The sequence below is a fragment of the Sander lucioperca genome, chromosome 13 (genome assembly GCF_008315115.2).
Source record: "Sander lucioperca isolate FBNREF2018 chromosome 13, SLUC_FBN_1.2, whole genome shotgun sequence".
Classification (NCBI taxonomy): domain Eukaryota; kingdom Metazoa; phylum Chordata; class Actinopteri; order Perciformes; family Percidae; genus Sander; species Sander lucioperca.
The window spans coordinates 26,611,951-26,630,113 of NC_050185.1; the positions used below are offsets into that span (position 1 = coordinate 26,611,951).

The window sequence follows — 18,163 nt, forward strand, 5'->3', positions numbered from 1 at the left end:
TCTCAGATCTGTTCACTCCTACACGTGCAGGTTAATTCTGAAGCTCAGTCACAGCTCTGGGCTTAAATCACAGCTCTAGGCTTAAATCAAGGCTCTGGGCTTAAATCACAGCTCTAGGCTTAAATCACAGCTCTAGGCTTAAATCAAGGCTCTGTGCTTAAATCAAAGTTCTGGGCTTAAATCACAGCTCTGTGCTTAAATCACAGTTCTGGTCTTAAATCACAGCTCTGTGCTTAAATCACAGCTCTGTGCTTAAATCAAAGTTCTGGACTTTATTCTAGACTCAGACTTAATGTTTATATCCCAGTGCAGAAGGTGATTAAAGCAGTATTATTATTATTATTATTATTATTATTATTATTATTATTATTATTAATTTAATTAAAAAATGTCATTAAGTTTCAGAGCTATGAACTGAACTCAACTTTTTTCGTACCTTTTTGTATTTACAAACGTTCCATTGCTGTTTTATTCTATGTTACATTATTTAATTCTTCCTTTGTTTAACTATATTCATGGTACCTTGCACACTTGATTAAGTATCTTTAAGGCATACTGTTTCTGCCTTCTCTGCTCTACTTGTAAAGCACTTGGGTCAACTGTTGTTCGTTTAAATGTGCTATACAAATAAAATTGACTTGACTTGACTAAATGAAATAGTGCAAAGGTACGGCTGTTTTATCCCAAGAAGATGCAGAAAAACTGCATTTATTTAAAGTAGATTAGATTACTGTAATGCAATCTTTACTGGTTTTCCAAAAACAACAAGCAATTGACCAACGAATGCTGAACTCTGCTTCCAGGCTTAACTCTTGTGTTGTCTTCATTTCATTTCATTTATTTTTATTTCGAACAAAACTAAAAATACATATACACATACAGCATGTACCTATATATACATATAAATACATACATACATATGCATATACATACAAATACACATACATACACATATATATACACACATATATCTATAAAATAAAGTGTGTAGCAACACACCAAAGGAAAAAGAACAATATCCATACAGTGTTTACAAGTAATATTAAAAATACTATTACCATTTCTAATTTTAAAATTTTTTCCGAAAAGGAGCAGGATGAAGCCGAAGCTTGTAAAGTTTCCTACCCCTCATTCACTTTAACTCATTTCTTTATATATCATATATTGTTACAACAGGATAACCAATATAAACAACAATACATCTCTAATTTTTCACGTACAAAGCCCTTTTGTTTATTTATTTACAATTTAAGTAGGTCAACAACCCATTTCCGCAATCCATCATCCTAACAATCTGTACACTAACCCCCCTTCACAATCTCTCTTCGTCTTCATATCCTTTTAATAAAGTGTTTTTATTCCATTGGACCGTGCACTTGTCGTCCTCCCGGGTAAAAAAAAAAAAGAATCCACACGTTTTCTGATGATTTTGTCCCTTTTTTCGACACTTTTGGATCTTTTTTCAGTGTTTTTGGTGTTGTTTTGTTGTCGTTTTACACTTCTTTTCACTACCATGTCACACTAACACCAACTTATTACTAGTTTTACACTTATTTTTGGAATCCGTGGTCAATAAACGTCATTTATAGGAAGTTATACCTAATCCTTGAGTTAAAAAAAACTGAAATTATTAATTATTTAGACTAAAGGCAGCTACACACCAACCCGATTATCGGCCGTTGGACAGTCTGGCGAGGTCGGTGACTCGAGTCTGTTCGGTTTTCTCCGTGCCGTCGTCCGTTGGAGGAGCCGTCAGCCTTCATTTGGGCCAACCTGACGTGCTCAGTTGGAGACAGGGCAGTCGGGACTCACCCGGAAATGGCGAGCGGAATGAGTATGACTAGAGTCTCTCAAAATCTGACAAAAATCTTTTAAACTAACCTTTGTTGATCTGAAATGAAGACAGATTCAGCAACTGCACGGCCTATTTCTCTTTTAAAATGTTTTCAGAAACACGTTTCGGTGAACTATTTTAGGACAATATGAGATCGTATTCTGAATGAGTTTCCAGTAAAGGCCGGTTGAAAAATCCAAAATCCAGAAGCAGCAGCCAGACCCACGTGACGCGTTCGTCCAATCAGCTGCCAGTTTTCATTTTTTGGGCGACAATACAGATTAGCGCCGCCTGCTGTTATGGAGACGTATTACGTCTCGTCTCTTCGGTGTACTAGCGGTATTTTATCGATTTATTGCAAAGTTGTGGACTTGCGCTATGCATTCCTATGCAACGTGTCACTTTAATTTGATATTGCTTATTTTAGCCTCTTGGACTGTCATCCAGGTATGTAGCGATCAGATTTTTTTATTTGCATGTCTTAAGTGTGATCCCATGTGGGATACCATATGTGTATACATTAGCTATATGTTTTTGTTGTTGTATTGTGTTGATGTCCTGTCATGAGCACACTGAAGCAAATTCCTAGCAACCTGCACCGAGTTGTATGGCAATAAAGTATTGAATCTTGAATCGTGTTCTGAGGAACTTTTTTGACCAACTCAGGGAGACTGATCAGCCCAACTGCCTTTTCTGCCGACGGTCGGCCATCGACTCTGTGTGTAGCTGCCTTTATATTAAAGAAAGGATAATCACAGACTTGTAAATGTCAACGTTTAGTGAGGATACTGTTCCGAAACATTTCAATTTCTTTTTCAAAAATTTAACAAAACACCCCAAATTCAATGAAGTTAGAGATCCGATCTTTTCTTGTACTTGCGATGCACATTGTATGGAATCATCCATTCATGTTATTTTTGGTTAATTAAAATTAGGAAGTTAAAAAGAAACCCATATTTCTGATATAGACATTTAGAAAATGGGTCAAATTTGACCCGAGGACAACACAAGGGTTAACTAAACAAGTAGAAAAAGAAAGATAGTAACATCATCACATACCCTTCACCATACCCCCACATCATCACATACCCTTCACCATACCCCCACATCATCACATACCCTTCACCATACCCCCACATCATCACATACCCTTCACCATACCCCCACATCGTCACATACCCTTCACCATACCCCCACATCATCACATACCCTTCACCATACCCCACATCATCACATACCCTTCACCATACCTAGAGATTAACATGGTTTTATGTCAGTTAGCCTAATAGCTGGTTTGATTTGCAATGAGAGATGATTTTATGGAAAGTACCCCATGCCAATCTCTAGGTATGACTATCCAATGCGCCCAGAGGCATTTGAGTGGCGTCCGTTGGTGACGCCCCTTTGGAAATGGGCTGTGAATGAAGCTTCCCCAGACCCACTCTCAGTTACAGCTGAGAAGGGTCTGGGGTCAACCAGGCTACAGATCATTAGCCTAGAAATCTAGATGCACCCTAGCGGCAGCAAATTTAATTTGCACCCAGGGGGGTCTAGGCACTCTTTGTTGGCTTGCGAGCTGGAAAAACCAAACTCTAGTCAGGCCAATCACATCATGTATAGAATCGGTGGGCGGGGCTTATGGCTGCTGCTGCTGGGAACAGCGGTCTTCTGTAAGACTTGGAGTTAAGCTTTTTCTTTGAGAAAAGAACAAAGAACAGCACAAAAATCATTCTTAAAAAAGGAAGATGTGTTTGGAGTTTTGCCGACTGGATACGGCAAAAGTTTAATCTGTCAGCTAGCTTCGCTACCTTCTTCGTTGCTATGGTTGGTTGGAGCGCTATCCTATTGCGTGCAGAGGGAATTTAAAAGACAACCGTTCATCCCGCTCCTCGGATTGAGCCCTGCCAATGGTGAGTTCCCAGACCCAACATCTTGATGTGGGTCTGGCTTGTCAGGCTACAGATCATACTAATCCCGTGTGAATAGGGCTTAAGGTAACTGTTGTGTCTGTATGTGTATTTTTGAGGCCCTGTACAGACTGTGAAAACAATTTTTTCCCCAGTGAACGATAAAGACTATCGTCGTGACTCAGTGTGCGAGGTTTCTGGCCCCAATTTCCATGAAACTTGGTGGCAGGGTGTAGGATGGCTTAAGATAAAATAAGATGGACTTCATTAATCCCACACTGGGGAAATTCCTGTGCTACAGCAGCTCAAAAGACAAAATGTATACACACCAGAATAACACAAATACACATTAAGTAGACATAGGAGAAAAAAATATACATAAAGTATAAGAAATAGAATTAGTTATAATCATAATAGTAATAAAACAAACTTATTTACACAATAACCACCCTTATATAAACGGACATTATATAAACAGATATACAGAGATGAGTAAGGTGCGGATGAATAGAAATGGCATATTGCACAGTTGAAGGTAACAGAGAGTAGTAAATAAATAAATATGTATAGTGCAGAATATTGTCCAGTGATGGCTCAAGGGAGAACCAATTAAATCTCGGAGCGGATCCGTATCACGGTGAAGATACACAAAGTTTTTTTCACTTTCGTTAACGTGGCGAGAGATCTGAGCGGGAGCTTTGGCGGAGGTCTGTGCTCTATTTCTGTAATAGGACTAAAACATTATGTCACAGAAAGAACAAGGACACAGAAAGATAAAAAGGAGGCGGAAATCAACCTCAGAGTAGCGGGAAGCGAGAGATCCCTTATCTTCAGAGGAATGTCAATAGAGTAAAAGACAGGCTGCTGATTGTGTCTGGGAATTTAATCTCAATTCACTGCATAACACCAGTCTGTTAAAAGTTCCACTCAGAAAAAGACAACAGCTAACTGATGCAAAGCTTTTTGTTCTTCAACAAAAATCACTTAAACTTAACTACCGGTAAGTACTTTAGATGCCTAAACCTAACCAAACTGCGACTGTTTAACAACCTGTTTCCTAGGTGCAAGTCTTGTCTTTTCTCCTTAACTTCTTCAGGACATGATCACCTGTTTCCTGGGTGAAAGTCTTGTGTTTTCTCGTTAACTTCTTCAGGACATGAACACCTGATTCCTGGGTGAAAGTCTTGTGTTTTCTCCTTAACGTCTTCAGGACATGAACACCTGTTTCCTGGGTGAAAGTCTTGTGTTTTCTCCTTAACGTCTTCAGGACATGAACACCTGTTTCCTGGGTGAAAGTATTGTGTTTTCTCCTTAACTTCTTCAGGACATGAACACCTGTTTCCTGGGTGAAAGTCTTGTGTTTTCTCGTTAACGTCTTCAGGACATGAACACCTGTTTCCTGGGTGCAAGTCTTGTGTTTTCTCCTTAACTTCTTTAGCACATGAACACCTGATTCCTGGGTGAAAGTCTTGTGTTTTCTCCTTAACTTCTTCAGGACATGAACACCTGTTTCCTGGGTGAAAGTCTTGTGTTTTCTCCTTAACTTCTTCAGGACATGAACACCTGTTTCCTGGGTGAAAGTCTTGTGTTTTCTCCTTAACTTCTTCAGGACATGAACACCTGTTTCCTGGGTGAAAGTCTTGTGTTTTCTCCTTAACTTCTTCTGGACATGAACACCTGTTTCCTGGGTGAAAGTCTTGTGCTTTCTCCTTAACGTCTTCAGGACGTGAACACCTGTTTCCTGGGTGCAAGTCTTGTGTTTTCTCCTTAACTTCTTCAGGACATGAACACCTGTTTCCTGGGTGAAAGTCTTGTGTTTTCTCCTTAACTTCTTCAGGACATGAACACCTGTTTCCTGGGTGAAAGTCTTGTGTTTTCTCCTTAACGTCTTCAGGATGTGAACACCTGTTTCCTGGGTGCAAGTCTTGTGTTTTCTCCTTAACTTCTTCAGGACATGAACACCTGTTTCCTGGGTGAAAGTCTTGTGTTTTCTCCTTAACTTCTTCAGGACATGAACACCTGTTTCCTGGGTGCAAGTCTTGTGTTTTCTCCTTAACTTCTTCAGGACATGAACACCTGTTTCCTGGTGAAAGTCTTGTGTTTTAGGAGCCAATCTTTGATCTGAGCTGAGCTGGGCTTAAGTGTATAGCCTGGTTGACCCCAGACCCTTCTCAGTTGTAACTGAGAGTGGGTCTGGGGAAGCTTCATTCACAGCCCATTTCCAAAGGGGCGTCACCAACGGACGCCACTCAAATGCCTCTGGGCGCCATTGGATAGTCCTTCAACCAATCAGACCAACAATCCGGGTGACGTAGCAGCGACAGCCGCATCAACGGTTGCTGCGCTTTGGTGGCCGTCATGTTGAATGTAAACAAAAAGCTGCTTGCCGCTGTGCGCTATCGTCATCGTGTAAAGCTGCCTCAACAGGTGTGATTGGTGTAAAGCCCGCCTCAACGGTCGTGATTGGTGCCTCAATTTGGAAACATTGGAAATGAGCTTGAATGGACTCTTGGCCAGACGGACTTGCAGAGCAAATCTCAAATTTGCCGGAAGTTCGTCAGGGTTTTCCCAGGCTACTTAAGAACGGCAAAATGTAGCTTAAGAAGGCAGGTTTAGAAAAAAACACAGTATTATTATATATACTGTCTTGGAAAGCAAAATCATATTTTTCTAAACTTAATCAAGTATTTTTAGTGCCTAACCCTAACCCAACTGTGACCGCGTTTAAAACTGTGACCGTTAAGTTCTCTGGTTTAGATAAGAGGACGGAAAAGTCTCCTGTGGGGTTTTAGAGGAGAGGAACAAACAGCCGATATCACCGTATGGTTTGGAGGACTGGTTGGTTCAGATAAGTCAGTTCGTCCATTGCTTGTTTGAATTGTGTCTGTGAGTTGTCGTTTTATCTCTGTTCAACCCTCATAACTCTCTCTCTCTCGTTTGTTTTAAATCCTGCAGTGATTTTCCTTTTGGCGTTCATCATCCATACCTCATCTCTCCTCCCCTCTCTCTCTCTGTCTGTCTGTCTCTCTCTCTCTCTCTCTGTCTCTCACCCTCCCTATAAGACCAATACGCCCAGAATGCACCTTAACACACCCCTATAAGACCAGCACGCCCAGATGCCCTGAACACCTCTCCCTATAAGACCAGCACGCCAAATGCACCTGACACACACCTCCCTATAGACCAGATACGCCCACATGCACCTGCCCACACCTCCGCTCCCTACAAGCAACCAGCACGCCCAGACATGCACCTGAATCACACTCGTTCCTCTGTCAGACAGCTCAGCACGCCCATGGGCCTCATATGGTCGCAGTGCAGTCGCTGTTAAACATGCGGTTGCTGGACACCGGAAATTCACAACTGCATCAGTCTTAACCTATCAAAGACACTTGTGTTGGCTTTGCCTGCACTGGTCGCAGATAGGTCCTAAATTCTCCTGCATCATGGTAAGTAACACAGGAAGTGGACCAGCTCGAAGGCTCACAAGCGGTCGTGCCAGCCCACAAACCCATGTGTAACTAGAAATGCAGTGAAACTGCTTGTGATTGCGACAACGAAATTGTAAAGCTAAAGTGGTATGCGGGCGTCTTTGCTTTAAATACTATCAAATACTATCTCTATTTGTTCAAAACGACTACAAATAATAGAATTTACACGTTGTATATACACTCTTCATGATGAAAGATGTGGAACACTTTAAAGTGGGGTGATGTAGTCAGAAAGAGCGAGACAGGCAGTGTTGGCAGCATGAACAGCGACCACAGTCACAGACAGACAGACAGACGACGACAGTCATTCAGTCAGTCAGTCTCGCAGAACGTGCTCTGTCATGTTGAAAAACAGCAGCGTGCGGCTCATACGCGGTTGTCTAGTGGTATATAAGCACAGACAAAGCTAAAGGAAACACTGACTTAACTGTGCTAACACAAAACTGTAAAAGATAGCATGAAGCTGATATACAACTCTACTAGCTAAAGGTTAGTAAACAGCTTAACGTTGAATGACTGTCTGTAGGTACAGGGTATGTGAGAAGGAGAAGCATTTCAAACAGAAGAGCAGCCTGAAGAGGATTTGAAGATTGCTCATTGACTTTCACTGTAAGTCCAACATTGAAAAGGTTATAGCTTTTAGTATAATTATGCAGTAAGGAGTTGAAGAAGTCCCATCGTGTGCGCTAAAAACTGACATTTTTGATATGACTGTTTTTTGTAGCTGAACGCATCGCAGAGTTACAGGTGACCAAAAAGTTGAAGAATACACACTCTGAATAACATAATGTTATAGCTGCTGCATTCACACAAAGATTATTACGGTTTTACATTAGTCTTAACGCATCCGGTTGTCCCTCAGGTCAAATTTGCCAAACACGTTCAATTCTACAGCGTAACTATGACAAAAACTGAAAAAGTGACCTAAATTGTGAAAGCGTACAAAAAATCTGAAAAGTGACCAAACAAAACCATCAAAACATCGCAGAGAGTGACCAAACACATGGAACAAAGTGACAAAGAAATTAGGCATGCGTTCTGACAAAAAATGGATGGTATGCACACAAAGTGTTTGAAAAGTGACAAAAACATAATAAAAAAGTTTGCAAAAAAGTGACACGAACAGTCATTAAAAATTTGGAAAAACACTGTACAAAAGCATTGCAATAAAGATCTACAACAAAAAGCGTCGAGAAAGACGATGAACAACAACAAATGTGAATTTCGACGCCAGACAACCCAAACAGTAGTGCAGGGTGACGGGAAGGCGGTTAATCAGGTACGCCTGGCCGACTGTGTTTGTTTCCGGCCGGTCCTGTTCCATGGCGACAACACGGTGACGGTGTCCTATAGTACGTGCTCCGGACAGTCTGCGGTCGCTCGCTGTCGAGTCCAATCCTGCTGCAGATGGCGCCGTCTCTCATACGAGTGGTGCAGCTATAGTCAAGTCGGTCCTGCTCCAAGCCCTCTGCGGAGGGTCAGCGGTACGCTGACTAGGTATACCATGTGTAACAGGTACACTGTAGAGATTTTGGTAGACCGTGGGGTGCAAAAAACAAAGAACTTCTCGCAAATTCTGGCACGTAGAGTTGCTGGTGTGAGGAGACCACTGTCTTTATGTGCACGCTGGCGATCGAGTGGAGGCGTCCTGCACTCATCATCGTACATCGATAAGTTACTGTACCTACACGAGGACCATACAGTATATAATACTATACATACACAGATCATACGTACATAAATACATACATACACAGGATCATACAGTATATAAATACTGTACATACACAGGATCATACAGTACATACATACTATACATACCAGGATCATACAGTATATAATACTATACATACACAGGATCATAAGTATATAAATACTGTACAACACAGGATCATACAGTACATAAATACTGTACATACACAGATCATACAGTACATAATACTGTACATACACAGGATCATACAGTACATAATACTATACATACACAGGATCATACAGTATATAAATACTATACATACACAGGATCATACAGTACATAAATACTATACATACACAGGATCATACAGTACATAAATACTATACATACACAGGATCATACAGTATATAAATACTATACATACACAGGATCATACAGTATATAAATACTATACATACACAGGATCATACAGTATATAAATACTATACATACACAGGATCATACAGTACATAAATACTGTACATACCAGACATACAGTATACTATAAATACCAGGATCATACAGTACATAAATACTGTACATACACAGGAACATACAGTACATAAATACTATAAATACACAGATCATACAGTACATAATACTGTACATACAGAGGATCATACAGTACATAATACTGTACATACAGAGGAACATACAGTACATAAATACTGTACATACACAGGATCATACAGTACATAAATACTGTACATACAGAGGATCATACAGTACATAAATACTGTACATACAGAGAACATACAGTACATAATACTGTACATACACAGGATCATACAGTACATAATACTGTACATACAGAGGATCATACAGTACATAAATACTGTACATACACAGGAACATACAGTACATAAATACTGTACATACAGAGGAACATACAGTACATAAATACTGTACATACAGAGGATCATACAGTACATGAGAGACAATCATTCAGTCATTCAAACCGTGGATGAGACGGCCCTGATCTGCCCCCTAGTGGACACGTATTTAATCCTCCAGTACACGCACAGGACGCAGGCAGGATGTAACCAATACCGCCCGCTCTGCTGCCTCTGGTCTACGCGTACGCATTGTTAAACAGCTATACCTGTGTTGTCTGGTTGCCAGGGAAACAGTACACAAGGTTCGGCTGCAGGAGGAAGGCCGACGGGAAAATGGTTCCGAGGACGTTCTGCTCCAACATCAACAAGCCGAGAGCCATCAGCCGCAGCTGCAACACAGACGCCTGCAGCTCGCCACGGTAACAGGCTCGCCACGGTACACACTGCAGCTCGCCATGGTAACAGGCTCGCCACAGTAACACACTGCAGCTCGCCATGGTAACAGGCTCGCCACAGTAACACACTGCAGCTCGCCATGGTAACAGGCTCGCTACGGTAACACACTGCAGCTCGCCACAGTAACACATTGCATTCTTCTACTTCGTTTAAGAATGCTTGATTCTGATTGGCTGGGAGGAGGGCATTAACCCGGCAGGTTGCCCGCTGACTGAGCACAGCGTCATCAAACAGTAGATCAATACGCCCAGGTCCATTAAAACATAAACCTTGTTTAAAAAAGGTTCTAAAATGTGTCGGAAATCTATCGTTGGGTCAGTCGATACGTAGTTTCACCAGAGATACAACGTAGCAACTACGTTATTAAACTAACGTTAGTGACCAGATACAACGTAGCAACTACGTTATTAAACTAACGTTAGTGACCAGATACAACGTAGCAACTACGTTATTAAACTAACGTTAGTGACCAGATACAACGTAGCAACTACGTTATTAAACTAACGTTAGTGATCAACGTAGCAACTACGTTATTAAACTAACGTTAGTGATCGGATACGACGTAGCAACTACGTTATTAAACTAACGTTAGTGACCAGATACAACGTAGCAACTACGTTATTAAACTAACGTTAGTGACCAGATACAACGTAGCAACTACGTTATTAAACTAACGTTAGTGACCAGATACAACGTAGCAACTACGTTATTAAACTAACGTTAGTGATCAACGTAGCAACTACGTTATTAAACTAACGTTAGTGACCAGATACAACGTAGCAACTACGTTATTAAACTAACGTTAGTGATCGGATACGACGTAGCAACTACGTTATTAAACTAACGTTAGTGATCGGATACGACGTAGCAACTACGTTATTAAACTAACGTTAGTGACCAGATACAACGTAGCAACTACGTTATTAAACTAACGTTAGTGATCAACGTAGCAACTACGTTATTAAACTAACGTTAGTGATCAGATACAACGTAGCAACTACGTTATTAAACTAACGTTAGTGATCAACGTAGCAACTACGTTATTAAACTAACGTTAGTGACCAGATACAACGTAGCAACTACGTTATTAAACTAACGTTAGTGACCAGATGCAGCCTTGTGTGGTTGAAACTAAATAACGTTAGCTACAGTTGAGCTAACGTTATTCGCCGTAGTTCTAAACATTACAGTGTTTTAAAAATGGACGAATTAATTGTCAATTTTAACATATTTGGAGGAGGGAAGACATTTGAGGACTGGTTAAAGAGCGACGAGGACGACGGAATGACAACAGAGAAAGACGAGGCCCAGGGTCCCGTTAACGAGATCTGACAGATGAGGAGCTGCGTACAGTTGAAGACGGGGCCCTTGAATCAAACACGAAAAAGGCAGCTGCCTTTGCTATCAAGGTTTTCACCGAGTGGAAGAGCCACCAGAAGGATAGACTGACAGTGACAGCTGACCAGGACTATGGTTGCTATAGAAACTAATTAGCTACAGCTGAGCTAACGTTATTCACCGTAGTTCTAAAGGGGACTACTTTCTGAGGGAGATGAACTCAAACAGAGTATACATTTAATAAGCATGCAATACGATAAGAAAAAGCATAATTATTAAAGTATTTGATTTGTTTTATTATGTTGGCAGTAACAAGTAGAATAAACAGGATAATCACCTCAAGGCAGGGCAATAAACAGTTTGATATGCAAGCCGGGCATATCAAACTGTTTATTGCCCTGCCTTGAGGTGATTATCCCTTACTTAAACCATCACAATCATCCAGTTAGAGAGGAAATGATCTAAACATATTCTTATTAAATCTTTACAATCATTCCCTGAAAGCACCAAGCAGACCTGCCTTGTTGCTCCATCCACATCTTCTTCAGAACTTGATATTTTCAGCGTGTAGCTCGCTAGCTACGAGGTTGTTGTTGATCCTGAAGAGAAGAGAGTTTGTGAACGGAGAGGGACATCCTGATTCGCTGGGTGTGAGGCAACTGTCCTGGAAATGTCCTATATGGCACGACAGGACCAAATTTGGGCCCATTTAAGCAACTACTGCTGAAGAATAGTCCCAGACTGCTCTGGAGGATGTGCCCGAGTATTAGAGGGTGACACGGGAATCAATTGTCGCTCCCATCCCATCCCAAGCCCACAGAAATACTCCCATCATATCCCGATCACGTGACCTGCAGACCTAGTTAACATGCATTACCTGCAGGTCTAGGTAACATACATTACCTGCAGGCCTAGGTAACATACATTACCTGCAGGTCTAGGTAACATGCATTACCTGCAGGTCTAGGTAACATGCATTACCTGCAGGTCTAGGTAACATGCATTACCTGCAGGTCTAGGTAACATGCATTACCTGCAGGCCTAGGTAACATACATTACCTGCAGGTCTAGGTAACATACATTACCTGCAGGTCTAGGTAACATACATTACCTGCAGGTCTAGGTAACATGCATTACCTGCAGGTCTAGGTAACATGCATTACCTGCAGGTCTAGGTAACATGCATTACCTACAGGTCTAGGTAACATGCATTACCTGCAGGTCTAGGTAACATACATTACCTGCAGGTCTAGGTAACATGCATTACCTGCAGGTCTAGGTAACATGCATTACCTGCAGGTCTAGGTAACATGCATTACCTGCAGGTCTAGGTAACATGCATTACCTACAGGTCTAGGTAACATGCATTACCTGCAGGCCTAGGTAACATACATTACCTGCAGGTCTAGGTAACATACATTACCTGCAGGTCTAGGTAACATGCATTACCTGCAGGCCTAGGTAACATACATTACCTGCAGGTCTAGGTAACATACATTACCTGCAGGTCTAGGTAACATGCATTACCTGCAGGTCTAGGTAACATACATTACCTGCAGGTCTAGGTAACATACATTACCTGTAGGTCTAGGTAACATACATTACCTGCAGGTCTAGGTAACATACATTACCTGTAGGTCTAGGTAACATACATTACCTGTAGGTCTAGGTAACATACATTACCTGCAGGTCTAGGTAACATACATTACCTACAGGTCTAGGTAACATACATTACCTGCAGGCCTAGGTAACATACATTACCTGCAGGCCTAGGTAACATGTATTACCTACAGGCCTAGGTGATTTCATTACGTAATTCCTAACAGAGATCTTCTCACAGCTCCTGAAAATGGATTGAGGGGTCCTTCGATGACACTTTCAATTGCAACAGCTTCTTTCCAGAATCCATTTTCCTGACTCTAGGTGTAGTCACTCACCACATTGCATTCTTAAATTAAATTTCCGGCTCTGTCCCGCTCCCGCCAGCTCCCGTTGATTTCTATGCTTTATTCCATCCCTATCACGTTACCAACAGTGAAATTGACTCCCATACCACGATTGTCACCTTCTAACGAGTTTATCAGCAACATTTTAGGTACAGACAGGGGACAGAAGTTGGCCTGAGAACCTCAAGATAGATAATCAAAAAGCAAACTGTTGCAAAGTAATCTCAAATCACAAAACGTTACATACAAAACATGTTCATGTATTTAAAATTATTTCAAAAAGATAGACTGAATGCTGTTGTTTGTTCTCCGTCAGCTGGGTGAGCGGGCAGTGGGAGGACTGCAGCGCCTCCTGTGGTCAGACGGGGTGGCAGCGCCGCTGGGTCAGCTGCCAGCAGGCGTCTGGCACGGGACAGTCCAGCACGGGACAGTCCAGCACGGGACAGCAGGCATCTAACGTGGACCAGCAGTCGACCGGCACGGACCAGCAGGCGACCGGCGTGGACCAGCAGGCATCCGGCGCTGACCAGCAGGCGTCCGGCGCTGACCAGCAGGCGTCCAGTACAGGACAGCAGACACGCTCAGTTAACAGCAAACTGTGTGGAGGCAATCGACCGGAAGGGAAACGAACCTGCAACCGTTTCCCCTGCCCCGCTGCCTGGCGGGCTGGACCCTGGACGCCGGTACAAAAAGAGAAACCAGGGAACTGTTCAGAAAGTCTCAACGTTATTTTACATGCCCAGTGTGTGTGAATGGTCATGTGATCTGTGATGTCAGACGTGTTGATATAAACGACGGAGCTTCTCTGATCTTTGTGTTTCAGTGTTCGGTGTCCTGTGGAAACGGGACTCAGGAGCGCCAGGTTGCGTGTTTGAGTCCCGAAGGTTCAGCACGAAACTGCAGCGACCCTCGACCAATCACAACCCGCGCCTGCCAGCCCCCTCCCTGCAGCGGTGCGCATCCACCAATCACAGTGCCCGACAGAGTGTCTGTGTATAGCTGAGAGTGTGTAGTTTGTGTTTTGATTCTATGAACTCTGTGTGTATCTGTGTGTAGTGTGTGTGTGTGTGTGTGTGTGTGTAGCAGTGTGTAACAGTGTGTGTAGTGTGTGTGTGTGTGTGTGTGTGTGTGTGTGTGTAGCAGTGTGTAACAGTGTGTAACAGTGTGTGTGTGTGTGTGTGTGTGTGTGTAGCAGTGTGTAACAGTGTGTGTGTGTGTGTGTGTGTGTGTGTGTGTGTGTGTGTGTGTGTGTGTGTGTGTGTGTGTGTGTAGCAGTGTGTAACAGTGTGTGTGTGTGTGTGTGTGTGTGTGTGTGTGTGTGTCTCCCCCTGCAGGTGACCAGAGGAACTCCATCATCCAGTGGCTGTCTCGTTCTAACTCTGACTTCCCGGCTCCCAACATCTCCTCCAGTAAAACTCTCTTCTCTTCTCTTCCTCTTCCTCCTTCTCTTCCTCCCCCCCCCTCCTCTTCCTCCTCCTCCTCCTCTTCCTCCTCCCCCTCCTCCTCCTTCTTATCCTCTTCCTCCTCCTCCCCCTCCCTCTCCTCTTCCTCTTCCTCCTCCTCCCCCTCTTCCTACTTCTTCTCCTCTTCCTCCTCTGCCCCTCTCAAAATATTCCAACTTTTTTATAAAATCATCTTTCTTTTTTTCTGTGTCGTGATTGGCTCTGATGCTCCCGCTCTGTCTCCAGGGCAGCGTTGCCGCGGTGACCGCTCTGTGTTTTGCCGGATGGAGGTGTTGACTCGGTACTGCTCCATCGCCGGATACCGTCAGATGTGCTGCAAGTCCTGTAGCCATGGAAACCTCAGCAGCAGCATCCCGCCCAGCGCCAACAGCAGGTCAGACTGTATTTAATGTTACCTGGACTCTCTGGCTCCATGTGTGTGTGTGTGTGTGTGTGTGTGTGTGTGTGTGTGTGTGTGTGTGTGTGTGTGTGTCTGAGTATCTGATGTGAACAACAATCTCTGAAACTGGTCCAGTATTAAACCAGAACCAAGCTGTAATGTAACCCTACAGGACTAATGTTCAGCAGCAGTTAGAGTCACTAAAAGTTCTGTTGTTGCTGCTGACAGACTCAGATTATTATTCTAAGAGTCTGACAACATTATGGGATGGATCCCTACAGAGATAGACCTTTTAGTTAAAGAGGAAGATCCTTTTAGTTTAACATGAAACAGCCCCGAAATCATCATCACCAAACCCACCAGACTCCATGTAAATAATCAGTACTTTTAGCGTGTATAGAGCCAGCATATCTCCACCAGACTCCATGTAAATAATCAGGACTTTTAGCACGTATAGAGCCAGCATATCTCCACCAGACTCCATGTAAATAATCTGTGATTTTCAATGTTATTGGTGCTTGATAACTATGTCTCTGATGTGTCTCGTTTTGACTCGTAGTTCCTGGAGTGTAACCATGGAGACGATGACTTCAGCATCCTACATCAGCACGCCATCGCCCAGCATCACCGTAGCTCCGCCCCCCCAGCATGACTGGAGCTCCGCCCCCCAGTTTCACCATGACTCCGCCCCCCAGCATCACCGTGACTCCGCCCCTGACCAGCCGGAGCAACACCGACTTTGTGTACGTGGAGTACGAGGATTACGGCGACATTTCATCCTTCGAGGATCCATCTGTTCCCTCAGACACTCCTCATATCAGTAATACTTCTAGTACTACCAGTCTGAGAGAAACTGCTTTCGAAAACTCCCATTCCCACAATGCATCCTGCTACAGTTCCCATGGTAACTGCTGAGGATCAGAGTCCCAGGACGTCTGCCGTCCCAGAGTTCCCCACGACGACCACGACTTCTACAACTACAAAACGTACAAGAAAAACTGCTCCGCCACATTTATTCAAAAAGAAAACTCCAGCTCCCACAATGCCTGTTTTCATAGTAACCGCTGTAACGACTGCTGTGCCAGAGTTCCCCACAACGACCACTTCTACAACTACAAAACGTACAAGAAAAACTGCTCCGCCACATTTATTCAAAAGGAAAACTCCAACTCCCACAATGCATCCTGCTACAGTTCCCGTAGTTATGAGGACGTCCGCTATTCCAGCAATCTTTAACGCCACGTCTTCCCCGAACACGGCACCAGGGGGGCGGGGCCTGGAGACTGACCAGGTGCTCTCTAAGCGGGAGAACAACTCTGTTGACGAGGTCCCGTACCGCATCGTGGGATTGGACGGCGGCGGCAGCGGCCAGGGACAGCAGAACTACTTTGTGCCTCGGCGCACCCCGCCGCTCCGCGAGCGAACACAAAACAAACGCATCCAGCAGCTTCTGAACGAGAAGCGGCGCAGAGAGGGCAGGACGCACGCTGCACGTACGTGAACATATACAGCGCTCACTCGTTATGACGCATGTGCAGCTTGCTCGCTTCCTGCCGACGCTAACGAGCTCTTAACGAGGAACAGACTGCAACCCCCCCCCCCCCCATGTTTCCCCAAATGTTGTTTTCACCTGAAAAATAAAATGGTGTATTTTATTGGTTGCACTTGTTTCTATCATTACAAAAAATAATAAAGCAAAATAATCATCTTAAAATAGAAGATATACTGACTCTCGTTTCCCCTCTCATTCCCCCTGCTCTGGTGTTTCCCCCTCTCATTCCCCCTGCTCTGGTGTTCCCCCTCTCATTCCCCCTGCTCTGGCGTTTCCCCCTCTCATTCCCCCTGCTCTGGCGTTTCCCCCTCTCATTCCCCCTGCTCTGGTGTTTCCCCCCTCTCATTCCCCCTGCTCTGGTGTTCCCCCTCTCATTCCCCCTGCTCTGGCGTTTCCCCCTCTCATTCCCCCTGCTCTGGTGTTTCCCCCTCTCATTCCCCCTGCTCTGGCGTTTCCCCCCTCTCATTCCCCCTGCTCTGGTGTTTCCCCCTCTCATTCCCCCTGCTCTGGCGTTCCCCCCTCTCATTCCCCCTGCTCTGGTGTTTCCTCCTCTCATTCCCCCTGCTCTGGTGTTTCCCCCTCTCATTCCTCCTGCTCTGGTGTTTCCCCCTCTCATTCCTCCTGCTCTGGTGTTTCCCCCTCTCATTCCTCCTGCTCTGGTGTTCCCCCTCTCATTCCCCCTGCTCTGAGATATGAGGTTTGGGCGTGTTAGTTTAAGCAGAGATTATATCTTCTACTGGAGATAAAAACACTTTGGGCTCGGTCTCGACTACAGCCCTGATACCTGGATCAGGTTTATATATATATATATATATATATATATATATATATATTTAGTGTGGTATTAGTACTTTTACTGCAGTAAAGGATCTGAAAAGGGATATTACAAAACGCTTAATGTGAAAAAGCTTAACGTGGTTTAATGTACCTAAACAATGATCAATCATCACCACATTTCTCTCTCATATTGCTCCTCATAACCACTGAAAACTGTCAAAAAATCGAACCCAACGTCCAGTTATTATGGACGTAATCTGACATTAAAGGTGCAATATGTAATACTGCCAGCTAGTGATTAAAATAGTTACTGCAGTTCACTTTCAGAACACTGGAGAGTGGCTTCCCTCCGCCCCCTCCGCCCCAGACTCTAAAATCAGGTGGGTTGGCAGGCTGAACCCAGTGTCACACAGGAGAAGACCTAACAGAAGAAGACAATCATGACAAGC

General features: G+C 43.6%; 2 protein-coding genes across 5 annotated transcripts; both read left to right on the forward strand.

Annotated features, from left to right (window-relative positions):
* Nucleotides 1–10,051: 10,051 nt before the first annotated feature.
* On the forward strand, nt 10,052–16,238 carry LOC118492968 (A disintegrin and metalloproteinase with thrombospondin motifs 2-like). Of its 2 annotated transcripts, none has more exons than XM_035990835.1 (7): nt 10,052–10,222; nt 13,860–13,992; nt 14,119–14,226; nt 14,367–14,496; nt 14,878–14,952; nt 15,232–15,379; nt 15,945–16,238. In XM_035990835.1, exons 1-7 carry the CDS (start codon nt 10,137–10,139, stop codon nt 16,207–16,209), a joined length of 945 nt encoding a protein of 314 aa, XP_035846728.1. In that variant the 5' UTR covers nt 10,052–10,136; the 3' UTR covers nt 16,210–16,238. The 2 variants fall into 2 exon arrangements, with proteins under 2 accessions (XP_035846728.1, XP_035846727.1); XM_035990834.1 differs by having other exon boundaries at nt 13,860–13,982; nt 14,046–14,226.
* Nucleotides 16,239–16,246: 8 nt separating this feature from the next.
* On the forward strand, nt 16,247–17,168 carry LOC118492973 (fibronectin type III domain-containing protein 1-like). Of its 3 annotated transcripts, none has more exons than XM_035990865.1 (2): nt 16,247–16,285; nt 16,439–17,168. In XM_035990865.1, the coding sequence occupies exons 1-2, from the start codon at nt 16,266–16,268 to the stop codon at nt 16,884–16,886; spliced, it is 468 nt and encodes a 155-aa protein (XP_035846758.1). In that variant the 5' UTR covers nt 16,247–16,265; the 3' UTR covers nt 16,887–17,168. The 3 variants fall into 3 exon arrangements, with proteins under 3 accessions (XP_035846758.1, XP_035846756.1, XP_035846757.1); XM_035990863.1 differs by having other exon boundaries at nt 16,248–16,434; nt 16,543–17,168; XM_035990864.1 differs by having other exon boundaries at nt 16,250–16,334; nt 16,473–17,168.
* The last annotated feature ends 995 nt before the right edge of the window (nt 17,169–18,163 follow it).